Source organism: Archocentrus centrarchus, chromosome 7 (genome assembly GCF_007364275.1).
Source record: "Archocentrus centrarchus isolate MPI-CPG fArcCen1 chromosome 7, fArcCen1, whole genome shotgun sequence".
NCBI lineage: Eukaryota > Metazoa > Chordata > Actinopteri > Cichliformes > Cichlidae > Archocentrus > Archocentrus centrarchus.
Window position 1 is genome coordinate 7,685,047 of NC_044352.1, and position 23,182 is coordinate 7,708,228.

Sequence of the window (23,182 nt, forward strand, 5' to 3'; positions counted from 1 at the left end):
ACACTGTGGAGCGAGGCACAGCGACTTGACCAGGAGCTGACACTGTGGAGCGAGGCACAGCGACTTGACCAGGAGCTGACACTGTGGAGCGAGGCAGAGCTACCGGGGCTGACACTGTGGAGCGAGGCAGAGCTACCGGGGCTGACACTGTGGAGCGAGGCAGAGCTACCGGGGCTGACACTGTGGAGCGAGGCAGAGCTACCGGGGCTGACACTGTGGGTTCTGACTGAGTTTGCTTGGGAGCTGCTGGAACTGACTCAGACTGCGGGGAAGCTGACAACATTGACTGAAGTGGAGAGAAAGCTAACCCTGGGGGAACTAAGGGAACCAAAATTACAGAGGGAGCTGAGACTGAAGATAGAGAGACTGAAGATGAGGAGACCAAAACTACAGAGGGAGCTGGAGCTGAGGGCACTGGGACTGAAACTGGACTGACCGGAGGAACCAAGGGGGTTAAGGAGCTAACTGAAACACACAGTGTGGACCGAGGGAGAGCGACTGGAGCTGGAGCTGACTGAGAACGCGGCAGAGCGACGGGAGCTGGAGCTGGAGCTGACTGAGACAGGGGAATAGCTGCAGCTGTTGCTACAGGCGGCTTGGAGCGTGGCTGTGGCTTGGGGCCTGTTGCTGCTGCTACAGGCGGCTTGGAGCGTGGCTGTGGCTTGGGGCCTGTTGCAGCAGGCTGTAGCAGCGGGGGCTCTGCTGCTGCAGGCGACGGAGACTGAAGCTGGGGCAGATGCTCAGCTGCTGCAGGCGACGGAGACTGAAGCTGGGGCGGATGCTCTGCTGCTGCAGGTGTGGATGGCTGAAGGCGAAGGGTGGTGATCAGAAAGTCCTTTACTAACCCGTGTAAGGAATCCAGAAGCCAAGGAGAGTTATAAACCAGCCCTTGAAGCTTGGCTGCAATGGCTTTCTGTTCTTCCTCACACGGGTCAGACAACAGTTCAAAACACAGAGTGTCCACTCTCCGAATGGTTGTTTTTTTCTTTTCCTCAAACAGGGCAAGAGCCGCTGAGTCCATAGCTTCACGGTATGATATGGTTTCGGGTTTGTCCATGTGAGCCTTGCTAACAGTTTGTGGTTTAATAGTTCCTTTTGAACCCAAAACAGACTGACTCACTGTGTTGGTGGGCTGAGATACTGGTGGCGCAGACGGCGGGGAAACCTGCGGCGGCGATGGTGGCGATGAAATCCGCGGCTTTATACCGCACGGCGCCGGAGGGGATCCTCTCCACCGCTGCTGGGAGTCTAGCTGCCTGCCCTCCGGAACAGGCTGAGGCGGCAGTGAAGAGAGTGAACTGGGTGGCCAGGGACCTTTATATCCCAGGTACTGGGAAAACGCTTCCTCTGGCGTCATCCCACTTGGCTCCGGAGAAAACTCCCTCCGCTGCCGCCGAGAATTCCTCTTCCTCCGTTGTTGCTCTGACTGCGAGAGGGAAGAGGGGCGAATGAGCGGAGAGGCAAGTGCGGGAGCGGCTGGAGCCAAAAACAGTCCGTCCCCACAATAAACCTGCGGCTTAGGCTGTAGAGGTGAGCGGCGTTGTCGGGGACCCTTCCAATATCCGGGTCCCCCCAGAGCCAGGCGAGAGCCGCTGTACACCTCCATATCCGCGGGGTCCATTCTGGTCGCGTCGTTCTGTCATGTAACGTCTGTGTGGCAGGCAGGAAGGAGGACCCCAATGCAGGACACCTCAGGCACAGGTAAAAGGTAACTCGTCTTTATTTTTAGGTGCACAACCAGAAGGCCAAACTAGCAGAGCTAGTGACAAAACACAGAGCAAAATATGAAGGCAGAACAGGACACACAGCAGGAGACATAGACGACGACGCGACAACAGGCACTGAAAACACTGGACTTAAATACACAAGAGGCCTGATGAGGGAAGAGGAAACAGGTGGGAACACAGGTGACGCTGATAACACTGACGAGACCAGGGGAAGCAAAACTAAATACAAGAGACCAGAACTGGATGACTATCAAAATAAAACAGGAAGTAACACGATGGAACAGAAACGCAGACCTGACACAGAATACAGAGAGAACACCAGGGACTAGAAATAACAATTAAACCTCACAACCAAAAGAAATCCCAAAACAGAACAGACAAAATGAAGCAAAACAAAAACACACGGGGTCCTTTGGATCCCGGACCATGACACAAGGTGAGAATTTACCAATAAAATTTATCTCCATTTTTTTTCAACCATTAGACCCAGATTTCAGACAGAGGTGGGTAAAAGCAGGCATATTTCAGCTGTCACCAGGTAGATAAGCCAGTGTGATTCTGCACACCACCTCCTCCTCACTGAGCTGTAGGCAGGCACAGTTAGCCACTAGCTAGAACAGTGAAGCACTAAGTTGCTAAGGAGTCAGGTCTACTTAACGGGTGATGATAAGTCAGAGGTGTCGGTCAATCACTTCTGGTCAAAAATCTGCTCCTACTCCTTTTTTGAAATTCACACCTGGAGTGTGAATGATTTTAAGGCAGTTTACGTCACATCAGAGATTCAAATTAAATATGCTTGGAAGTTACATCGTGGTTTTTCCGACTGTCAGTTCAACTCTACACTTCTGAGGGGGCCGTCCTATTATATAGTCTTAGCTCATTGCTCCTGGATAAAGATGTAGCATAAGGAAATTTGCATTATTCATTAGATTGTTCCGACTGGATCAGATTCAACCATCATGAATAATGATAATCGAATGTAAATAGCTTCTGAAATAGGCTGCTGGGGGATAGAAGGGAATCTGGACTGTGAAAAGAGATGGATTTAAAGAAACTTTTGGAAAATAAAATGCCAAATGCACAATATGTTTGTAGAAAATTGTCACAAAGTCTAAAATGCCAGATCTAGTTTAGCAGTTTAGAGGTTCATGGTGTCTGTGTGACAAATTATGGAGGGATAAAGAAGATAATATATAAATAAGGCACTGCTGGTAACTGTAATGTGTCTTTGTAATGTCAGTGGTTGTTTACGTTTGCGATGTGATTCATAGTCTTTAACCCCTGGTGAAATGACATTTCTTAAGCGTTATTTGTCAAAGTTAGGAAGGCCGAGCTCGCTTTGATGACAAAAATAGAAGTACTTACATTCAAGAGAAATGGTCTCCCTCTAAGCAGCCATAATATAGCATGACATGAAGTGGATGAAGGAAATGTAGTGATTTAATTCCTTGGGTCTGCCCATCAGCCACACTTTGAGAATGCTGGTTTTAAAACAATAACTCTGAGAAGTGAACTTAGTAACACAGAACTACAGACCAGTTGGAGACCTCCTGGCAACCACCAGTTGCTAAGAAAAATTTGGAGTCCCAAACCAGTTGGTGAGTGGTTGCTGACAATTTCATTGCTGGAAGTTGCTTGCTGTCACAAGGTTTAGTTGGCCATGATAAGGTACACTGTGCAGCACCAAAAACCTCTTTGTAGCTGCTCTGGTCACTTGTCTGCAAACACTCCCCAATTAATCTCTGAGCTGTAGAGAATCTGTAAAAAAGTGTGATACAAACCTCAAAGTAAATGCTGCACGTTTTGAAACATGTGGATGCAGCGACAAGGCACAACTTCAACATACAACATTCTCCGCACTTTTTCAAGTTTTGCTACTGCTCAGCGAGTAGTTGGTAAGTATTTTCAGACAAGTCATTATCTTCTGTGCAAACTAAGGGTGACTGCAGCAATCTGCTAGTGACCGAAGCAATCACAAGGAAGTTTTTGGTGTAGGACCCTCAATGCGACCGATTTCACCTGTTGATATTCTGTAACTTTCAGCAACAAATCGTCAACCGGTACAGTAGGTTGCCATGATGTTGCTAACCAGGCTCTGGGCCTGTGTCACTGAGGCCTTACTTAATTGTACTGAGATTGTTAAGAGCTGAGATGTTACATATAAAACCCCCCAAATTAAACAGCATCCTCTCCAAATGATGAGCCTGAAGAAGACATAGGAAAAAAACACCTTTATTATGTCACTGAAGTTTAAATCAAGTTAGCCCTACTACTGAAGGTATGATAAGAAAAAATGTAAGCGCTACTGGGAAAGAAATTTAACCAATATTTTTCCCTTTTAATTTTTTATTATTACTTCAATAATAAGCAGGACTGACATTAACATTAACTCAAATACAGTTTCCTCATAGATGGAGAAATGCATGGATTTACTTAATGATATGGATTATTGACTGCAATATGGCACCCATTTGAATAAAACTGATCAATATCAGAAATTATAAAGTTTTACTGATGGAAAATCTTAAAAACAAACAAACAAACAAAAGAATAACTGGCCTTTTTTTTTCTTTTGCAATTCCAAGTGTCCTCCCTACTTTATGAACCTTGATTCATTGTGTATGGAGAAAAATGCTTTATGGACAGAGGAGTCCATTGTTCTGTTTTGTAATCCCACCACTGGGACAAATTAGCAGTCTGGCTGGGTTGTCCTGTCCAGAGTGCTTCATCTTCTTTTGGCTGGGGACACCACAGCGGATCACCTGCCTTCATTTCAACCTATCCCTAGCATCTTTTTCTGCCACACCAATCCTCTGCATGTCCTCCTTCACTACATCCATGAACCTCCTTTGTGTCTGTGTAGATTCTCAGTTATCCAGGTCATAGTAGTCTCTGGAGCTTGAAAAAAGGCGACTGGACTTCTTTTTGTTTCTTGAAGACGTTTCACCTCTCATCCGAAAGGCTTCTTCAGTTCTCAACCAAATGGTGGAGAGACCCAGGTATTTAAACCCCTGTGGGCATAGTCCCCTGGAGGTGGTTATGACCCTCTATTGATCATGTGCTTGAACACATGTGCCCAGGTGTGAAGGGGGCGTGGGTCATATTTAATCAGTGGTTTCAGTTGAAACCAACTTAGGACTCCGCTCCATTGTTTCCTGTGGCCTATTGAGGTCACTGGAACAAAGGTGTGAATGGGGGTTGAGACGTCTGGGAAGGGAGCTCAGGACAGCACTGTAAGCGGGGGAAAGTTGGTGACGTAATCCACCTCCTCTGTTCAATGATGGTTGTTCACAGTGGACATAGATGGCTTCTTTCACTCCTCTTTCAAACCATCTGTTTTCCCTGTCCAAAATGTGGACATTGGCATCCTCAAAAGAGTGCCCTTTTTCCTTCAGATGCAGATGTACTGCTGAATCTTGTCCTGTCGAAGTGGCTCTTCTATGTTGTGCCATTCGTTTGTGAAGAGGCTGTTTGGTTTCACCAATGTAGAGGTCCGAGCACTCTTCACTGCACTGAACAGCATACACTACATCGCTGATCTTGTGTTTGGCGGGTTTGTCCTTGGGATGAACCAGTTTTTGTCTTAGGGTGTGACTTGGTTTGAAGTATACTGAGATGTCATGCTTGGAGAAAATTCTTCTGAGTTTCTCTGACAAGCCTGACACATATGGGATGACAATGTTGTTCCTCTTGTCCTTCCTATTCTCTGTAGTTTGTGTTTGGCCTTCATTCCTGTGCATCTTAGCTGATTTGATGAAGGCCCAGTTGGGGTAACCGCATGTTTTGAGGGCTTTCTCAATGTGTGTGTGTTCCTTATGCTTCCCTTCTGCCTTAGAGGGAACACTTTCCGCACGGTGTTGTAGGGTCCTGATCACCCCAAGTTTGTGTTCCAAGAGCTTTACTTTACATGGAGGAAGTGGAAAGTAAAGCTCTTGGTTCTTTCAAAGGGATGGCACCTAGCCACTGGTACAGATATATAGATGACACCTGGGTCAAAATCAAAACCCAAGAAGTAGAAGCCTTCACTCGTCACATTAACTCAGTGGATAAATACATACGTTTTACCAGGGAGGACACCAGAGATAACAAGTTACCATTCCTGGACTGTGCGGTGCTTATCGAGGAAGATGGAAGCCTCAACATTGAAGTTTACCGGAAGCCCACACACACAGACCAGTATCTCCTCTTTGACTCCCACCACCCTCTGGAACACAAACTTGGGGTGATCAGGACCCTACAACACCGTGCGGAAAGTGTTCCCTCTAAGGCAGAAGGGAAGCATAAGGAACACACACACATTAAGAAAGCCCTCAAAACATGCGGTTACCCCAACTGGGCCTTCATCAAATCAGCTAAGATGCACAGGAATGAAGGCCAAACACAAACTACAGAGAATGGGAAGGACAAGAGGAACAACATTGTCATCCCATATGTGTCAGGCTTGTCAGAGAAACTCAGAAGAATTTTCTCCAAGCATGACATCTCAGTATACTTCAAACCAAGTCACACCCTAAGACAAAAACTGGTTCATCCCAAGGACAAACCCGCCAAACACAAGATCAGCGATGTAGTGTATGCTGTTCAGTGCAGTGAAGAGTGCTCGGACCTCTACATTGGTGAAACCAAACAGCCTCTTCACAAACGAATGGCACAACATAGAAGAGCCACTTCGACAGGACAAGATTCAGCAGTACATCTGCATCTGAAGGAAAAAGGGCACTCTTTTGAGGATGCCAATGTCCACATTTTGGACAGGGAAAACAGATGGTTTGAAAGAGGAGTGAAAGAAGCCATCTATGTCCACTGTGAACAACCATCATTGAACAGAGGAGGTGGATTACGTCACCAACTTTCCCCCGCTTACAGTGCTGTCCTGAGCTCCCTTCCCAGACGTCTCAACCCCCATTCACACCTTTGTTCCAGTGACCTCAATAGGCCACAGGAAACAATGGAGCGGAGTCCTAAGTTGGTTTCAACTGAAACCACTGATTAAATATGACCCACGCCCCCTTCACACCTGGGCACATGTGTTCACACACATGATCAATAGAGGGTCATAACCACCTCCAGGGGACTACGCCCACAGGGGTTTAAATACCTGGGTCTCTCCACCATTTGGTTGAGAACTGAAGAAGCCTTTCGGATGAGAGGTGAAACGTCTTCAAGAAACAAAAAGAAGTCCAGTCGCCTTTTTCAGGCTCCAGAGACAACCTCCTTTGTGGTCTTTGCCTTTTCATCCTGTCTGGCAGCTCCATATTCAGCATCCTTTGCCCAATATATCCAACATCCGTCTTCTGCACATGACCGGAATATCTCAGCCTCTCCTCTTGGACGCTTGGCCTGAGCTGTCCCTCTGATGTAGTCATTTCTAATCTCATCCATCCTGGTCACTCCCAATGAAAATCTTAGCATCTTCAGCTCTGCCACGTCAAGCTTGGCCTCCTGTCTTTTTTTCAGTGGCACCATCTCCAAACCATGCATCCTAACAGGTCTCGCTGCCATCTTGTAAACCTTCCCTTTCACTCTTGCTGTTATCCTTCTGTCACAAATCACCCCTGACCCTCATCTCCACCTGTCTGTACTCTCTTCTTCACCTCTCTTGTGCACTGGCCATTACTTTGAATGGTTGACCCTGGTTTTTAAACTTGTCCACCTTCACCACCTCTCCTCCGTGCACCTTCACTGATACACCTGTCTCCCTCTCATTCACACACATTTCTGTTTCTCTCTCATTCATACACAGCGTGCTTAAAGCATGCGTGAAAAATACTGCACAGTGAATGTGTTAACAACTAAGAGTTTTTTTAAGGCTAAACTTTAACTCAAAAGAGCAATTTGCTTGTTAGCAGAGCATGGTAACAAACATGTCGGATATGTCAGAAATCACACTCTTCACATAAAGGGCACTCAGGAGTGAGATGATCTAAATTCTGTGCAGAAGTCAAAAAAGAGAAAATCCTGTCAGTCTTGTCTTACTCTCTCTCTTAGTTTAGCTTTAGTTGACTCTTGCCTCGCAGATGTCAAGCCCTGCTCGTTTCCATCTTCTTTCCTAACTGAGCCTCGAGTACCTCATCTGTCTCTAACTTTCACTGGCTGGTTCGGTTCATGTAACTGTTTTGTCATAATGGCTGTTGAGCCGTCTGTCACGGTGAAAGCTTCGGGCCTGTGGGGCCGACACTCCTGTCACGCTCGCAGGGTTGATGGTGTAGAATCAGACACGAGGCCTATACACTTCATCACACAAATTAACGTGCAGGCTTTCTGGGTATCACTAAATGGCTGAACACAGAAAAAAACTATTGTTCCAGAAAATGAAGTCAGAAGGGAAAATTGGAGGGGTGTTATTGAAAGACGTTTTTGTTGGTAAATTGTTTGCTTCTAACCTAACACTCTGCACCAGCCCACCATAATCCATTACTGTAAACCATACCACAATAAAACTTATCAACAAATTTAGCCTGCACATAATGTCCAATATTTTCATGCAACCTTTGGGAAGCTTTCTTACATCCATCTCTGAGAGTGAAATTATCACACAGTCAGTGCACAGAAACAGTTTGTTGAGCTGTCTGAAACTACCCGCCACAAAAAAAGTAACCTAGTTTTTGCTCCTCCTTCTTCTGTGCTAGCAAGATGGCTAAATGGTAAAGACAAGTAGGCTTCTGCAACCACAGTCTTACTGATATCTGTGTGCATGAACACATGATAGGGAAAATAAAATAAAAGGATGTGTGAGGAGTGAGCTGCCAGGACATTACTTGCTGATTTGTTGAGTGTGTACACGGACATGGTCTGATCTTTAACTCATTATAATAGACAGTCTCACCAAACTAATAACACACAAACATTTGCATTTGACATGTCGTTATTGAATGCAGTGATCATTCATAGTGGTGGCTAGAAAAGTGGAGTTTTGCTTTTAGAAGCTTGCAAAAAATCAAGAAGTTCTATTAAGTCACAAGTCAAATTTCCAGCAAAATGTTGCAATAAAGCGTCAAAGGCAAACGTCTAAGCAAAGAAGCATTTTCTCAGAATCAAAGGCTGAAGGTTTGCGCATCCACTGCTGGTTAACTTGCATCATTAGCAGGATCAGGCGGCCCAACTGTGAGCACACCATCAGATCAATAAATCCAGCTTTGTTTGCTGAGACGTAGAAAAACATCTTCGTCACAGGTGAATCACAGAGAATTTGCTAAATAAAGAAAAAAAGACTTCAGCAAAAGTCTTGTCACAAGAAAGCTGTTTAGTAGTGGTCTTGGAGGATCCTCTAGGTGGGCTAAGCTAAAGCAGCATCTCACAGTGGACAACTGGAAAAAAAGGCTGCGTTGTTCTGATGAATCCAAGTTAGATATTTGTGGGAGTAACAAGAAGGTGAGCAGGATGTCGGAGTAAATCAAATCTACTGTAAAGCATGGTGGTGAAAATATCGAAGCCTTGGGGCGTTTTGTTTCTCTGGAGTTGGACTCTTGCACTGAATCAACTGAAGCAGCACTCCACTCTTCAGAGAGCTTGGTTTGCATCTTTATACTGTAGGAAGGACAGTGAGCACAAACACACCTCAAGGCTTTGAAGAACTACTGGAAGACCAAAGAGAAGCAACAAGTGCTAAATGTCATGGACTTTCCTTTACTGTCACCTTACCTTAACACCACTATTCACGCTACAATGGTCCCACTTTTCATGGGACCACTTGAAGTCCAAGAACATCAGGGGCTCACAGTCTTGTGAAGTCCCTACAGCCTTAGTGTTGCTGTCATTAAAAGATGGGCAAACAAATGCTAGTATAGTCTAAACTTCGGACTCTAAATTCATCTGGGAGGAGGTCAGAGTAGAGCTGCTACTCTTCCACACTGAAAGGAGCCAGCTGAGGTGGTTTGTGCATCTGACTAATATGCATCCTTGGCGCCTCTTGAGTGAGGTGTTCTGGGCATGTCCTACCGGGAGGAGGACCCGGGGCAGACCCAGGACACACTGGAGAGACTGTATGTCTGGCTGGCCTGGGAATGGCTTGATGTCCCCCTGGATGAGCTGAGGAGGTGGCCAAGGAGCGGGAGGTCTGGGTTTCTTTGCTTGCACTGCTGCACCTGCAACACAAAGCTGTATAAGCAGCAGGAGATAGATGGATGGATGGATGGATATTTAATAGTGTATGTGGCTGAAACTTGATGTTATTGTTTTAGGGTGAGGGTTAGGGTTAACCCTAACCCATTTTTTAAATATATATGCACATTTTGATTTTATTGCCAGCACAATTTGATCATCACCCTGTCTTATAATAATAATACTCTGTTAGCCTTTGGAAACTGCTCTGCATGTGCGTCTCCTAGTGCGAAAATAGTGGTGTTGTCCTCACACGTGTCATGTTTAACCAGAAGAGGTCCAGTCAACACCAGGGTGTGAGTTGTTGCCTGTGGGTGCAGAATGTGAGATGTTTTCCCTCTACTAAAACTGTAACCACCCACAGGCAATGAGACAGTAACGAGGAGGAGGAGGTTTACTACATTAAAACTTTACTCACTAATTAGATAGACGTTGCATGCATGGAAGACTAAATTAAATACAAATACCACTGCTTAAGGGATGAACCAAGGGTGTAATAAGCATGCAACACCACATTGTTTCATAGTATGATGCCAGCAGCATGATGAATTCTGCCATCGTGTGTTATGACATTGATGGAAGATGTTTTTCTTGATTTATTTTAAGGTTCAGCCAAAGGGGAAGGGCAGCATGTTATATATTAGTCAGTAAAGTCATCCACTACACAATGTGTAGAATATCTTTTTTTTTTTTTTTTTTTTTTTTTTTTAGCTTGTAAACCCTTTTGTATAAATCCTGTTTGTGAGCTGCCAGAAAATGTGTTAGTCAGTAGACCTAGAACATATGGTGCCTAAGGCCTCCATCCGTTCAGACTGTATCTTTCCCATTTCCTGGAATCTGTGCTGCTTCCTATATTTTGTATTTTCACTTATACTGCCATTAACAACCCCCCGAGGTAACATGACCCACAAGAAGCACAATCAGGGAGATGGGGGAAGGACAAATTGAATAACAACCTCATGACAAAAAACACACAAAGACACAGAAAAAGGTTGCCTTTGTGTGTGTGTGTGTGTGTGTGTGTGTGTGTGTGTGTGTGTGTGTGTGTGTGTGTGTGTGTGTGCATTCATGTAGATTTGAGAGCATGTCAATGTGTGCACCTATGTGTGCTTTTTTGTGGGTAAGCAGGGTCATGTTTTGCAGAAGACAAGGCTTTTGAACACGAGGTGATCATGTTTCATTAAGCTGAAGATAAAATTAGATTTTTTTTCCGTTCTTTGGGCAGAACGGGGAAATAGAGGTGCAATTTGAGGTTGGTTGTGACATTTCATCCTGTGATTATATTAGCACCCTCTGCAAAGCAGCCACTGCCTGGCTTGAAATGATGTTACCTAAGCTGACAAGAATTGATGGGATGACCTTACAGCTTGTCCACCGGTGGAAAATTGCTCCGTGGTTTCGCTGTGAAAGACTGGAGATGTGAAAAAGCCACGTAGAACTGTTGCATTTTTATCGCCCATATTACATCAGTGGAACAACACCAGACTGACGCGCTGGAGAGCAGAGCAGTAACACGTCCTTAGGAAAACCTCCAAAACATAAAGAAAATCTGTCTTACGTGCAAAAAACAGTGAAATATACAGCAGATTGATTTTTTGATGTCCAGCCAGACAACAAAATAGATATAATTATGTTCCACATACACATGCTCTTGGGGCTTTGCTTCATTATTCATCAACACATGCACCCATTAAATCTGCATGATTCATTTATCTGGCAGATGCAGTACAAAATACCCACTTATAGATTATATTGTATGACAAAATTACTTCAAATTAATTATTTTTGAGACTGAGGTGGAAGTTTTACCCAGAAAACAATGTAATAACAAATGTGGGAACATGCAAATATAAGAATGAAACTTTCCAGAAACATAAATAATTCTGACAGATGCTCAAGCGGGTGAGTTCCAACTTCTGGGATGCAAAATTTCAGATAAAAGTATAAATGTTAAAATACAGACTTTTGAAATAAATAAGCTTAATAGCATGCAAAATTAGGGGATGAGTACATTTCAATCTGCCTGTTTTCATGCACATTTTTAAATTTATGAAAAAAAAAAAATGACTGCAAACAATAAAAGAATAATGTTGTGATCCTTAACTTGGGACACAAAAGCATCAGCATCAAGAAAAATAAAATTCAACAAAGTGAGAGGGAAAAAAAAGTTTGACATGTGTGTGCTGCACTTAGGAAACTGTAAGCCTGAATAGACAAATCTACCACAGATCTGCCATGTTTTCTGCATTGTTTTCTGCTGTTTGGGGTTTGACTGGTGCCCTTTTATTGGATATAGTGGGGAGAACTGCGCACTGTGTTCATAGATGGTTTACCATTTATTTCTTCTGTGTCCTTCCTCTCATCCACCTCCAGCTGAATTGGTTTAGGGCATGAAATTTTGCGTCCACACTATTGCGTGTAAATTTGAGAAAGCAGCTGTTGTGTGTTTGTAGTCTGTAGGCCCCATGCAGTGCTGTTCAGATCTACATGACCGTGTTGTGTAGCTGTTTACCGTCACCTGGGGGCAGTGTGAAAAAAAAAATTAACAACCACTCATAAGGCTACTCTTGTTCATGTTTTTGCTCTTGTTGGTCCTGTCACTATGCCACCCATACGTGATAAAATGCAGGTAACTTCCTGTTCCCCCCCTACAATTTAAAAGGAATCATTTTCTTCCTGATGGTAGATTAAATGATTGAACTTTTGTTGCCTGCAGTCTCCATATTGTGTGGTAAAGGAATCTGTGTTGATCTTCATTTTCATAACTGATAAAATCAAAGAAATTATTTTAAATTTAATAGTAGGATCTGTCAACACTTCTGTAAGAAACTTAATATACTGTAGTGTTGTTGGAGACAAGATCTCCAACATCACTGGCTGAAATGCAGCCCCAAACCATGACAGAGCCTCCACCGTGTTTTACAGATGGACCTCTCTCCTCTCCTGACCTCCTCGGTACAAACTAATGATGATTTGAACCAGAAATTTCAAACTTGCTCTCATCACACCATGAAACCTGTGTGTAATCAGATGCAGACTCAGCCTTTTCTCCATGTTTCCCATCCTTAAGAATGGCTTCTTGATAGCCACCCTTCCACTGAGACCATAAACACTAAACACAAACATAAAAAATGTTTGTGTTTTTGTGACAGCATGCTCTTAACATAGTGCCTAAAAATACAATTTAAAATTGGTTATTTGTCAAACCACGTTGTCTTAAGTTTACACACAGCACTGGCTCATTCCTTGATTTAGGTGCCATTTTGCACTTGAATGATTTATGGGTCAGTGTTAAGTGGCTGGAAAAAATTCCTCTGAAGGACTGGACTGAAGGACTGGACTGAAAATGAGTGATAAGACAGCCACTGTCAAAAAAAACTTTGAAAGACCTTCAGAAAGCCTGGAGAACTAGTGATCAATACCACCTTTAAAAAACTTATAAGAAAGTCCAGCTCCTTTGAAGCTAAACAAAGAAATGATGGCAGTTCAAGACTTTTGCACCATTCTAGATATTTGCAGGATTTTTTACTTTGAAAAAATGGAAGCAAAAGAAATGCTTTTCATACATGCATAGAATAATGAGGGTTTCCTGTACAGATCAGGCATTGACAGGTCATTCCTCTTAACCCCTGTCACAAAGAAGACAGAAGTTAAAATATACAAAAGAAGTTCTTTGCAGTGGAGTGAAACTCTTGAACAACGAAGCTATGGGCTGTCCGCTTTTTTCCCCATGCACAGGACAGTGTTTCCTTTCCCTGAAAAGTGAGGTTTTTTTTCTTGAACAGCCTTGGTGGGTGTAAATCTAAAACTTGTCACCTGGTTGACCAAACAGGTGGGGGCAAGGTACCATTTCTATAAGCTGATTAAGGGAGGAAAAAAAAAAAACCCACCAGTGCTGTCTGAGCTTTATACTTGTTGGGAATTCATAAAAGAAGTTGGACTTCTAGTTGTTCTTGAGTCAGAATCTCCTCTCCCAGAAACTGTTACAACAGCTGTCAGTGTCAGCTTTAGCTGACAATTGTTCTTGCTCAGTTGGCCCAGTAGAAGGGACGGGTTTCTTTTTGTGGCTTTTTTAAAAAATGTGATTGGAGGTATTTCCAGAAACAATGTTTTAAAATTGATCTAGCCTAGTGCAGGTTGTTAATTTCATGAAAAAGAAAATAATGAAACAATATTATTCTTGTTTTAAGTGGTGTAATAGAAGATTTTGTAATAGAAGCAAGTCACAGTTTCAGTAGCCTAAAATATGCAGCCACATGTTAAAAATAAATAAATAAAAACTAAAATTATATTTCAGCACATGCTTTGGCTCGCCACATGGACCCGCATGCAATCCAAGCCTGCTTGAATGTGGTTGCTCAGTAGAAGTTGGACTACAAATGGAAAAGCTTCTAGTGCTAAAAAAAAGTTTTGTATCCACAGATTCTGCATATTAATGTACAAATGTCTGTTTATTGAAATTAATATGTGACAGTGTAGTGCTCAACGTCAGCAAAACAAAGGAACTGATCGTGGACTTCAGCAGGAAGCAGCAGAGGGACTACCATCCACTTGTCATCAGTGGTGCTGAGGTGGAAAGAGTGGACACTTTCAAATACCTGGGAGTGACCATCTCACAGGACCTGTCCTGGACTCATCACATAAACATCACTGTGAAGAAGGCCAGACAGCGTCTCTACCTCCTCAGGCGGCTGAGAGACTTCAAGCTCCCACTCAAGGTGCTCAGGAACTTTTACACCTGCACCATCGAGAGCATCATGCGTGGGAGCATCACCACCTGGATGGGAAACTGCACCAAGCAGGACTTCATGGCCCTAAAAAGGGTGGTTCGTTCAGCTGAACGGACCATCAGAACCACCCTCCCCAACCTGCAGGACATTTACACCAAGCAGTGCAGGCTGAGGGCCATGAAGATCCTAAAACAGCCCAGCCACCCCGGACACTCTCTCTTCTCCCTGCTCCCATCAGGCCGGCGTTACCGCTGCCTGAGGACTAAGACTGAAAGGCTGAAGAAGAGTTTTTACCCACAAGCCATCTGTCTGCTCAACTCTGAGCCCTAACTGGACCATTATTGCACAGTGTAAATATTATAATTTAAAAAGTGTGTATAGTGTATAGTATATAGTGTATAGTGTGAATTACTTTTTTTTATTTTTATTCTTCTTATTTATATGTGTGTGTATATAAGGTTGCAGGTACAAAATACATTTCACTGTGCATTGTACTGTGTATAACTGTGCATGTGACAAATAAACACTATCTTAATCTTAATCTTATCTTAGTGCAGTTCCTCAAATGGCCACTAGAGGTTGACTGTAAAAGTGATGCAGTGACCTTACAGTCAGTTAATAAAGACCCCCCATGTTCAAATGAACAGCATGAACTACATGTTCACAGGCTGGTTCAGAAAAGGTTTCCGTCTTCGTTAATAGCTCTTAGCGCCTCATCCTCAAGATGATAACAACCAAACTCAGGGTTTTATGACGGCATCCAGGGTGACATCCATGCCTTATTTACAGTCTAAGGTCAGCAACACTGGCCATTATAGCTAATTGTTGTCTGTTAGGCCTAACCTAACCTAATTTGAGTCACTGAACTGGAACTGTTGACAGTGCTGCTGGTGCTTTCACAGCGCTAATGGCACTAATTAGCAAACACAGCTACATGCCCATGCTAGTGTATTGTTTTGGTTTGTTCATGCTATTGGCTGCTAAATTAAACTACTTTTATACTTTTATAAGGTGTCATAAGTGCATATATGCCAAGAATTGGGTCATTTTTAGCCCATTGCTATGCGATTGCTAGGCAACATGGTGACATTGTATCATTAATTCAACTTTTGTGGACATGAAGACCATGCTACTGTTGTGAAATGATAATGATAGGATGCTTTCATAAGGTGCTGTAGGTGCACAAAGAGAAAAAAAAAAGGGTCATTTTAGCCTGTTGCTAAAATGACTTTTGGTGGTTGCCAAGCAACCTGATAGTATCATATCTCATGTATAATTGAAGCTTTGTGGATATAAATCAGATGTTACTGTTATGAAATAAGAATGATACAATGCTTTGATGAGGTGTCATGTTAAAAACAGGTCAGTTTAGCCCGTTTCTAGATGATTACTAGGCAACATGATGATATAATATCTATTATAGATTGGTACCTGTGTTCCATCTTTGGTTGCTCAGCTCCTGATCACGTAGCAGGAATTGGAGGACAAAGGAACAAACACACAGACAGATTTTTTGTTTTATAGTAAAACATGTCTGCCTGTTCATGTTTCTTCTTTTTCTTTGTGCTGCACTAATAAACTGCTGTAAAGCAAAAAAAGGGGATATATTCATTTCTGCCTTCATCGGCTCTCATCTGTCACAGTGACATAACATCTGCTACGCCCATCTTTTACATAAAGCTCATAATTTTTTCTCAGGACAGGAAACTAATCATAAACATACATCTATAAATAAGGTGATTTACATGAACACTGTTATTTTTATATTAATCATTTCCCCCTTATATAACAATTAGGTATTTCAGTGCTGTAATGTGAAACAGGTGAAAAGTGTTGAGCATTACAGAAATGAGACACCTCATTTTACAAGCTATCAGCGATGACCTGGGGGTCGTTTATGGAAATTTCTCTCTGTAAATATATTTTGAAGATGGTAATTCGTCCCCTGGTAGAGCATAACCCCTTCTCTGACAAGCTAATCCCCAGCCAAGCGTGTAATTAAGAACAGCATTAGGTATGCTGGGAGCGGGCTGCACGTGTGTGACATGACGGCGCAGCGGTGGCCTGTGTCATCGGTGTAGTAACGAATCACCCGTCACTGGCTGTTACTGACCAAACACACTCACTAATGCATTCAACGAGCCAGGTTTGGATGAAGACAGAGTAGAGGAGCATTACTGGTGATGAGCGGAGCATCATTATTAAGCCTTACCTCTTGACAGTAACAGTCTGTCACATGGATGCTTATTCATCTGCATGAGACTGCGACACACCACGGATGTGTCTTTTAAAATTCTACAGCAAGGCCCGAGGGAATAGTCAAGGTTTGGAGCCTCCGGCACAAACTACCCTTTGGAGTGCTGGATCCATATCATCTCACATCATACTCACTTCAGTGTAGCAGAAATAGCAGCTATACCTGAGGGTTTGTAACTCAAAGTCTAGTCTGCAGTCCTTTCACACAATGACCACCTCCCTACTGAGATTTAAAAAAAAAAAACAATGAAACCACAAACAGACTCAGAGAAACCAAGTTCAAGAGACGGGGTTTTGTTTAGTTTTTTTGATGATTAGATGAGTAACACTGCGACTAAATCTTCTTGGATATGAGCACACTGGTGCTTTTTACGCTGTGCCAAAGTGCCCGCAGACCACACAAGAAAGCCTCTAAATCCCCTCATGCTGCCTTCAGCACTCAAGCATCCTACTTACAAAATCACCAAACTGACTACAATTACATTTTTCCTTTCTTCTTTCCATAGATGATAACATAGCATATTTTTGCCAACTGTTTGATAAATATTTGACTGTCTTCTGCTCTGCCTATTACTGGTTTTGTTGATGTTTTGTCACTCGCTTTCTTTTCGTTTAGTATTGATTCAGACTGGCTTGTTCTGTCGCATTGCATTAATAACAGACACATAAAGCTGAAAGCTGATATGGTGAATGTGTTAGCAGACACTTGTGTATATACACACCCAGCAGGCACAGATAAGGGCACTAGAATTATTGGACTTTAGGGGCCACTTGTCAGAGGTCTTTAATTGCCACAGCAGCCTCAGTCATGGCGGCCCATTACTGGCTAAACACACACAGCTCTCAGGCATACAACACCAAAAATAACATCACACATGCATTTAAACAAAGAATTAAACACAAACTGCTAATTCAGCTTGAAATCCCATCATTCTTTATAAATCTGACCACCAGTCCGGTCACTACTATACGTTATCTGAATCTAATTCTTTCCTCACCGTCTCTATGGGACAGGCGATGTGCTGCTGCAGTTTTAAATACTCACATTACACAAATGAGACTCCTCATCTATTTTCTGAACTGCTTATCCAATTCAGTGTCATGGGAAGGGGCTGGAGCCTATCCCAGCTCAGCCTGTCCCAGCTCTCATGGGGCAAGAGTCCGGGTACAACCTTTTCCACCACATTTACAGCTAATTGGTTTTAGAATTTAGAATTAACCTAACTTGCATGTTGTTGGACTTTGGGAGCAAGCTGAAGCACTTGGAGAAAACACACAGGCGCAGGGAGAACACACAGAGTGGAAAGAGAAAGGCCCCAGCTGGCCAACAGGCTGAAACCAGGAGTCCTTTTGCTATGCTATGAGGCACCAGTGCTAACCACTACACCACCATGCCATCAGTAACCGATGTGAAACTGGACCTTTAAATCACAGCAAATTAGTGCTTGCGTCAGTGGATTTTACTGGTTTCCACATAAAAAAAAGGAAATCTTAAATTAACAGAGCGAATAACCAGCACTGGCAGTGGTGATTTGGGTGTCTAAGCATATGCTGTTCAATCATACGGTCATTAGTTTGACTCCTGGTTCAGAGCTGTCTGTTAAAAAGATGTTAAAAAGCTCCACAGAGATGAGGGGAACTCGGAACTGTTCACAGGAACTGAGCATCACTCACTGTGAGGAATCCAGTTAATACAAAGGCAGCATTTAAACTGCTGACCTCCACTGTCAAGTGTTGCAGGTAACACATTAGAAAGTAACTTGATCAAGTGTTTTGATTACTTTGTTGCAACAAAACACAGCACTGCACTTTAAGAAATCAATTATTTATTTTCAAACAAGCAATCTGCTGCCTGTTAAAAAATTATGTCATATTTTGTTGCTCCTTTAGTTGCAATAATAAAACAAATAAAATCGGAGACACATTTGCACAGATTCTGTTTCCCTCTGTCCTGAGTAGATTGTTGTTTACTGGTACCCAATCTTACTGTTAATTCAGTGCGTCGCATGTATAGTGTTGCAGGTGAAATAGCAAAGGACGGTCTTTACCTTGTAGAAGCTTTTCAAGTATTTTGACTTTGGCTCATTAAAACATGCAGTGGTTCACGGTAAAAACCTGTGTAGATGACTGAGTGCTTTTTACTGCACTAAAGTCATCAACAAGTTCCACACAGTCTGCAGTTCAGCTTGCAGCAGGCTTTTCAAAGTGTGGACAATGTTTTTTTTTCTCTAACATTATCATTGAGCTGACAGTGACTGAATCCCCTTTTCAAGGATACTCTTCACGTAAATCCACTCTGGGTCCACTGCTCTCTAAAAATATCCATCACAGTGAGTGGGTCCTGCATACCAACAGGCGCTGCATGGTCATGAGTTTGCATTCATCAAGCAATGCAATGCAAACATACAATGCAAAGATAATACACCAAATAGGAAGGTGTTCTTACAGCCAAAGTCTTGGTGGTATTTGGGCAAGACTGAAAAAAAAGGAAGCGTCAGTGTTGAGGAGCTGCCCTGCATTCCGAGTGGAGCAAGTCAGTAAGAGAAGAAATATAGAGTCCCCACGGACTGCTCAGACAACTAGGAGAAGTCCTGAAATACTGCCTCTACTGACTTGATCAGGAAGAGATATTTCCCTCTGGGGCTCTGCAAAGAGCTTCAGTGCTTAACTTTCATCAGTTTTGGTACTAAGCGCCGATTCCTCCACACCTTTGTGTACACTTTAGCTGGCAGTTTTCTAAGCTCTACAAACCTTTGTCACAATTTCTGTTCCTTAATGTCGCATATTGCACATTTACAGCAATAATAAAAGGCTGACTGATGACACAAACATATTAATAATTTTGACAGCGGCTCAGCTCAAATGTGTTCCTTTCTTCTGCTTTGCAATATTACAAGTGTTTCATAACTGAGTGCTGCCAACATCATTTGTATTTGTTTTAATTTGGGGGTCTGCACTGAAACTCTGTAAGGAATTTAAAGTTAAGCAGGCCAGTTTCTTTTGATCAGTGACAGCTACCTAGCTAATTAAGCTAATGAGCTGGTTGAAAACTGTGACTGAGGCTGACTTTGTAATGATCCAAGATGATTTCATTTTCAGAAAGAACCTTTTAAAGTCTTACCTAATGGGTACATATGGGGAAAAAAGGTTAATGGCCCCTTTTGGGTCAACATGATCACTAGCTGTTGAGCAGTCCCTGGGAGATGTGAAAATATAGAATGAATATTCAGGAGTACTTTCTATTACAGATCAGTAATAAGGTTAATATATTAGGATGCTATTACTGTATTATAATGCTGAAATTAATCCTATCTTATGTCCTCAGCATTATTCTTTACCAGTCAGACTCTATTTTAATTCAAACACAGGACTGTTAGGCTGGGTAACTTACACCTCCTGAGAACAGAGATGGGATTTGTACTTATTATTGCATTTTTATTGTTTGTTTGGTGTTTTTTAAGCACATCTATTTTTACAGCACAGCTGTTTTATGTAAGGGTTCTTAAAAAATTACTTTAATCATAATATGAAATTCCTGCTGACCCTGGCATCTGGTTTATCAGTTCCTTAAACTTTTGTGCTTTTGTATCTTTAGATTTATAAAAGTATAACAACAAAACAAAAAACAGAACACATTTTTTTTTTTTGGTCTGTACTCTAATTGAGGCAGCGATAAATGTCCACTCCTCAGCATACTCTCTTTCTGTTATTCCACTCTGCATTGCACCTCTCGAGTCAACCCTGCTAACATCTCTTGTTTAACCTGACTTACAGCATATTCCATGTTAACACAGGGTTTCAGGTCTTCCCTGCAGATGCACAGAAGAATTTGAGAGGGCTGTATTAAATCTCCTCAGGTGAATACCAGAGGGGATTTTAATTTTATTCTAGAGGCATCAGACCATGGGGAGCACAGTTCTCCAGCCTGAGCCCACTTCCCTTTGAACTCGACTTAGATTTTCTTGCTGGGCTTCTGGCCATAAGCAGATCCAATGTATCGTTGAGGCCTAAGAGGACAGGAGGCTTTTTGATTTGCAGTTCTTTTGAAAGAAGAATTGTGCTGAGCGCATCCCACATGAGAAATGAACCCAGTTTGACATGTCTGAGCATTTTTTTGAAGTTATATATATGTATTCAAGCTCTTGCATTATCCATATTCACCAGAAATACTGGGGCAATGTCAACCCCCCCCCCCCCCCCCCCCCAAAAAAAAAAGAATTAAATGTTTACCCAGATGTGTCACAAAGCAGAACATTTCTGATTCAAAGACAATTTAAGAGGTTTAAGACAAAATAAAGAGTGAAAAGTTCTACACTTATGAGCTTTGTCTAAGGCTGGCTTGGGGATACATTATGTCTAAATTAAGCAAATCCATGTCTGTTTATTTTGTACTTATTACAATTTGAAGAGGGATCTGCTTACCAAGCTGTCAGATTTGCAAACAAGGATTAAAGGCTCTACTTTTCCACAAATTCCACAAATGCATAAACTACTGACAGATTCTTAGCAAATTTGTGTTGAGAACAACAACTCAGCAGGGTAAAAAAAACCCCAAAAGAAAACAAAAATCAGTTAAGTAGGTGAGGTATTGGACCAATAGGATCATTTTTCTGTCCTTCTTTTCAAAAGCAGAGCACACTGTGCCGGGCCACTGTGACATTTTCAGGATGAAGAGAGCAATAAAGAGGTGAATGAGCCACAAGAGCTTTCCCCGAGAGAATATTTAGGCTACATCTTTGTATTGTATGAGAGGCAAGTAAATGTGTTGGGAAAATGAAACGAGGCCAGCTTTGGAGGAGAAACGATTCTTTCTGTTCTCAAAGATTGTGGCTGAGTGCGCAGGAAGCATTTATTTAGTTGACGAATCAAACAGGTTGAAAATTAACAAAGTTAAAGCGCCCCTATATGGAACGTTTGTCAGTACTGATATGCTTTTTTGGGGTAGCAGGTAGTACATGGCAATGAATGCTCATTGTGCTGCATTCTGCTGTGTAACAGAAAATCTACAAAAATCCCAACCAATTTGGCTTGGTTAAGTTTAAACATGATTAGACTTGACATGCAGTTAGGGACTAAGAGACAGTCAAGAGTAAAAGAAGAAATCACATGGCAGCAACTCAGAGCATTTAGGCTTGTTGGAATGGTCGAGAAGACCTGCTGAAGTTCAAACTGAGCATCAGAATGGGGAAGAAATGAAATACGTTGAACGGGACATGGATGCTGGTGCCACACATGCCAGTTTTTCAGAAACTGCTGATCTACCGTGATTTTCCCACACAGCCATCTCTAGAGTTTACTGAGAATGGTCTGGAAAAGAGAAAATATCCAGTAAGCGGCAGTTCTATGGGTGAAAATGCCTTGTTGATGCCAGAGGTAAGAGGAGAATGGTTAGACTGCTTTGAGCTGATAGGAAGACAACAATAACCAAGGTATGCAGAAGTGCATCTCTGAATCCACAACATGGTGAACTTTGAAGCAGATTGGGTCCATCAGCAGAAGACCACACCAGTTGCCAATCCTGTCAGCTGAGAACATGAAACTGCGGCAACAGTTCCCACGGGCTCACCAGATTTTGACAATAGAAGATTGGAAAAATATTTCCTGATCTGAGGAGTCTCAATTCTGCTGTGACATTTGGATTGTGTAAACAGCATGAAAGCATATATCCATCCTACCTTGCGTCAACAGTTCAGGACACTGGAGGTGGTGTGATGGTGTGGGACATATTTTCTTACACACTTTGTACCCCTTACTACCAACTGAGCATTGTTACGGCCCTAGCAGGGCCTGCTGTGCCTTCCTGACCCACAGGGTGTGGCTTGCTCTCTCCAGCCTTGGGTGCCACCCCTTTTGGAACAGCTGACCAAACTCAGCAATCAAGCTGGGGTACTTAAGGCCAGAGAGAGTAGAGCTCCAGGCCAGTGACTGCCAGAGAGTGCTTTGTGTAACAGTTTGTGAACTGTGAGTTGCGGCTGTTTACGCCTGCTCAGTGGAGTGGAGGGTGTTTTGCAAGGGAGGCCTCTTACCATATTTTGTTGACTTGTTAATTTGGTGATTAACCCCTGTGTTTTGTTTTTCTTTTTTTTCCTTTTTTGTTTTGAAGGTGATAGCGGCTTGTCCGTCTCTTTTTGTTAAATCAGTAATAAAGTCTTTTATTTTAACAGTTTTGTCACTCATGTCTCCTTTTGTCAACCTGGTCACTTTTTTGTTACTTCCCCAAAACCCCTAGACTCTTTAGGGGAACGTAACAAATGGGGGCTCATCCGGGATGCGAGAGGTCCCGGGTTCAAATCCCAGACGAGCCCCCACAAACCATATGTTATGTCCTGTGGGCCTAGGGGACAAGGGAGCAACATACAATCAGAAAAT

The 23,182-nt window shown here is 42.7% G+C and overlaps 1 protein-coding gene across 1 annotated transcript in view; it reads left to right on the forward strand.

Moving 5' to 3' along the window:
• Nucleotides 1-2,153: 2,153 nt before the first annotated feature.
• syt6a (synaptotagmin VIa) overlaps nt 2,154-23,182 on the forward strand; it is an 82,318-nt gene continuing 61,289 nt past the window's right edge. Inside the window, exon 1 of the mRNA XM_030734100.1 lies at nt 2,154-2,163. Within this exon, the coding sequence (XP_030589960.1) occupies nt 2,154-2,163 (10 nt within the window). The remainder of the gene's footprint in view (nt 2,164-23,182) is intronic.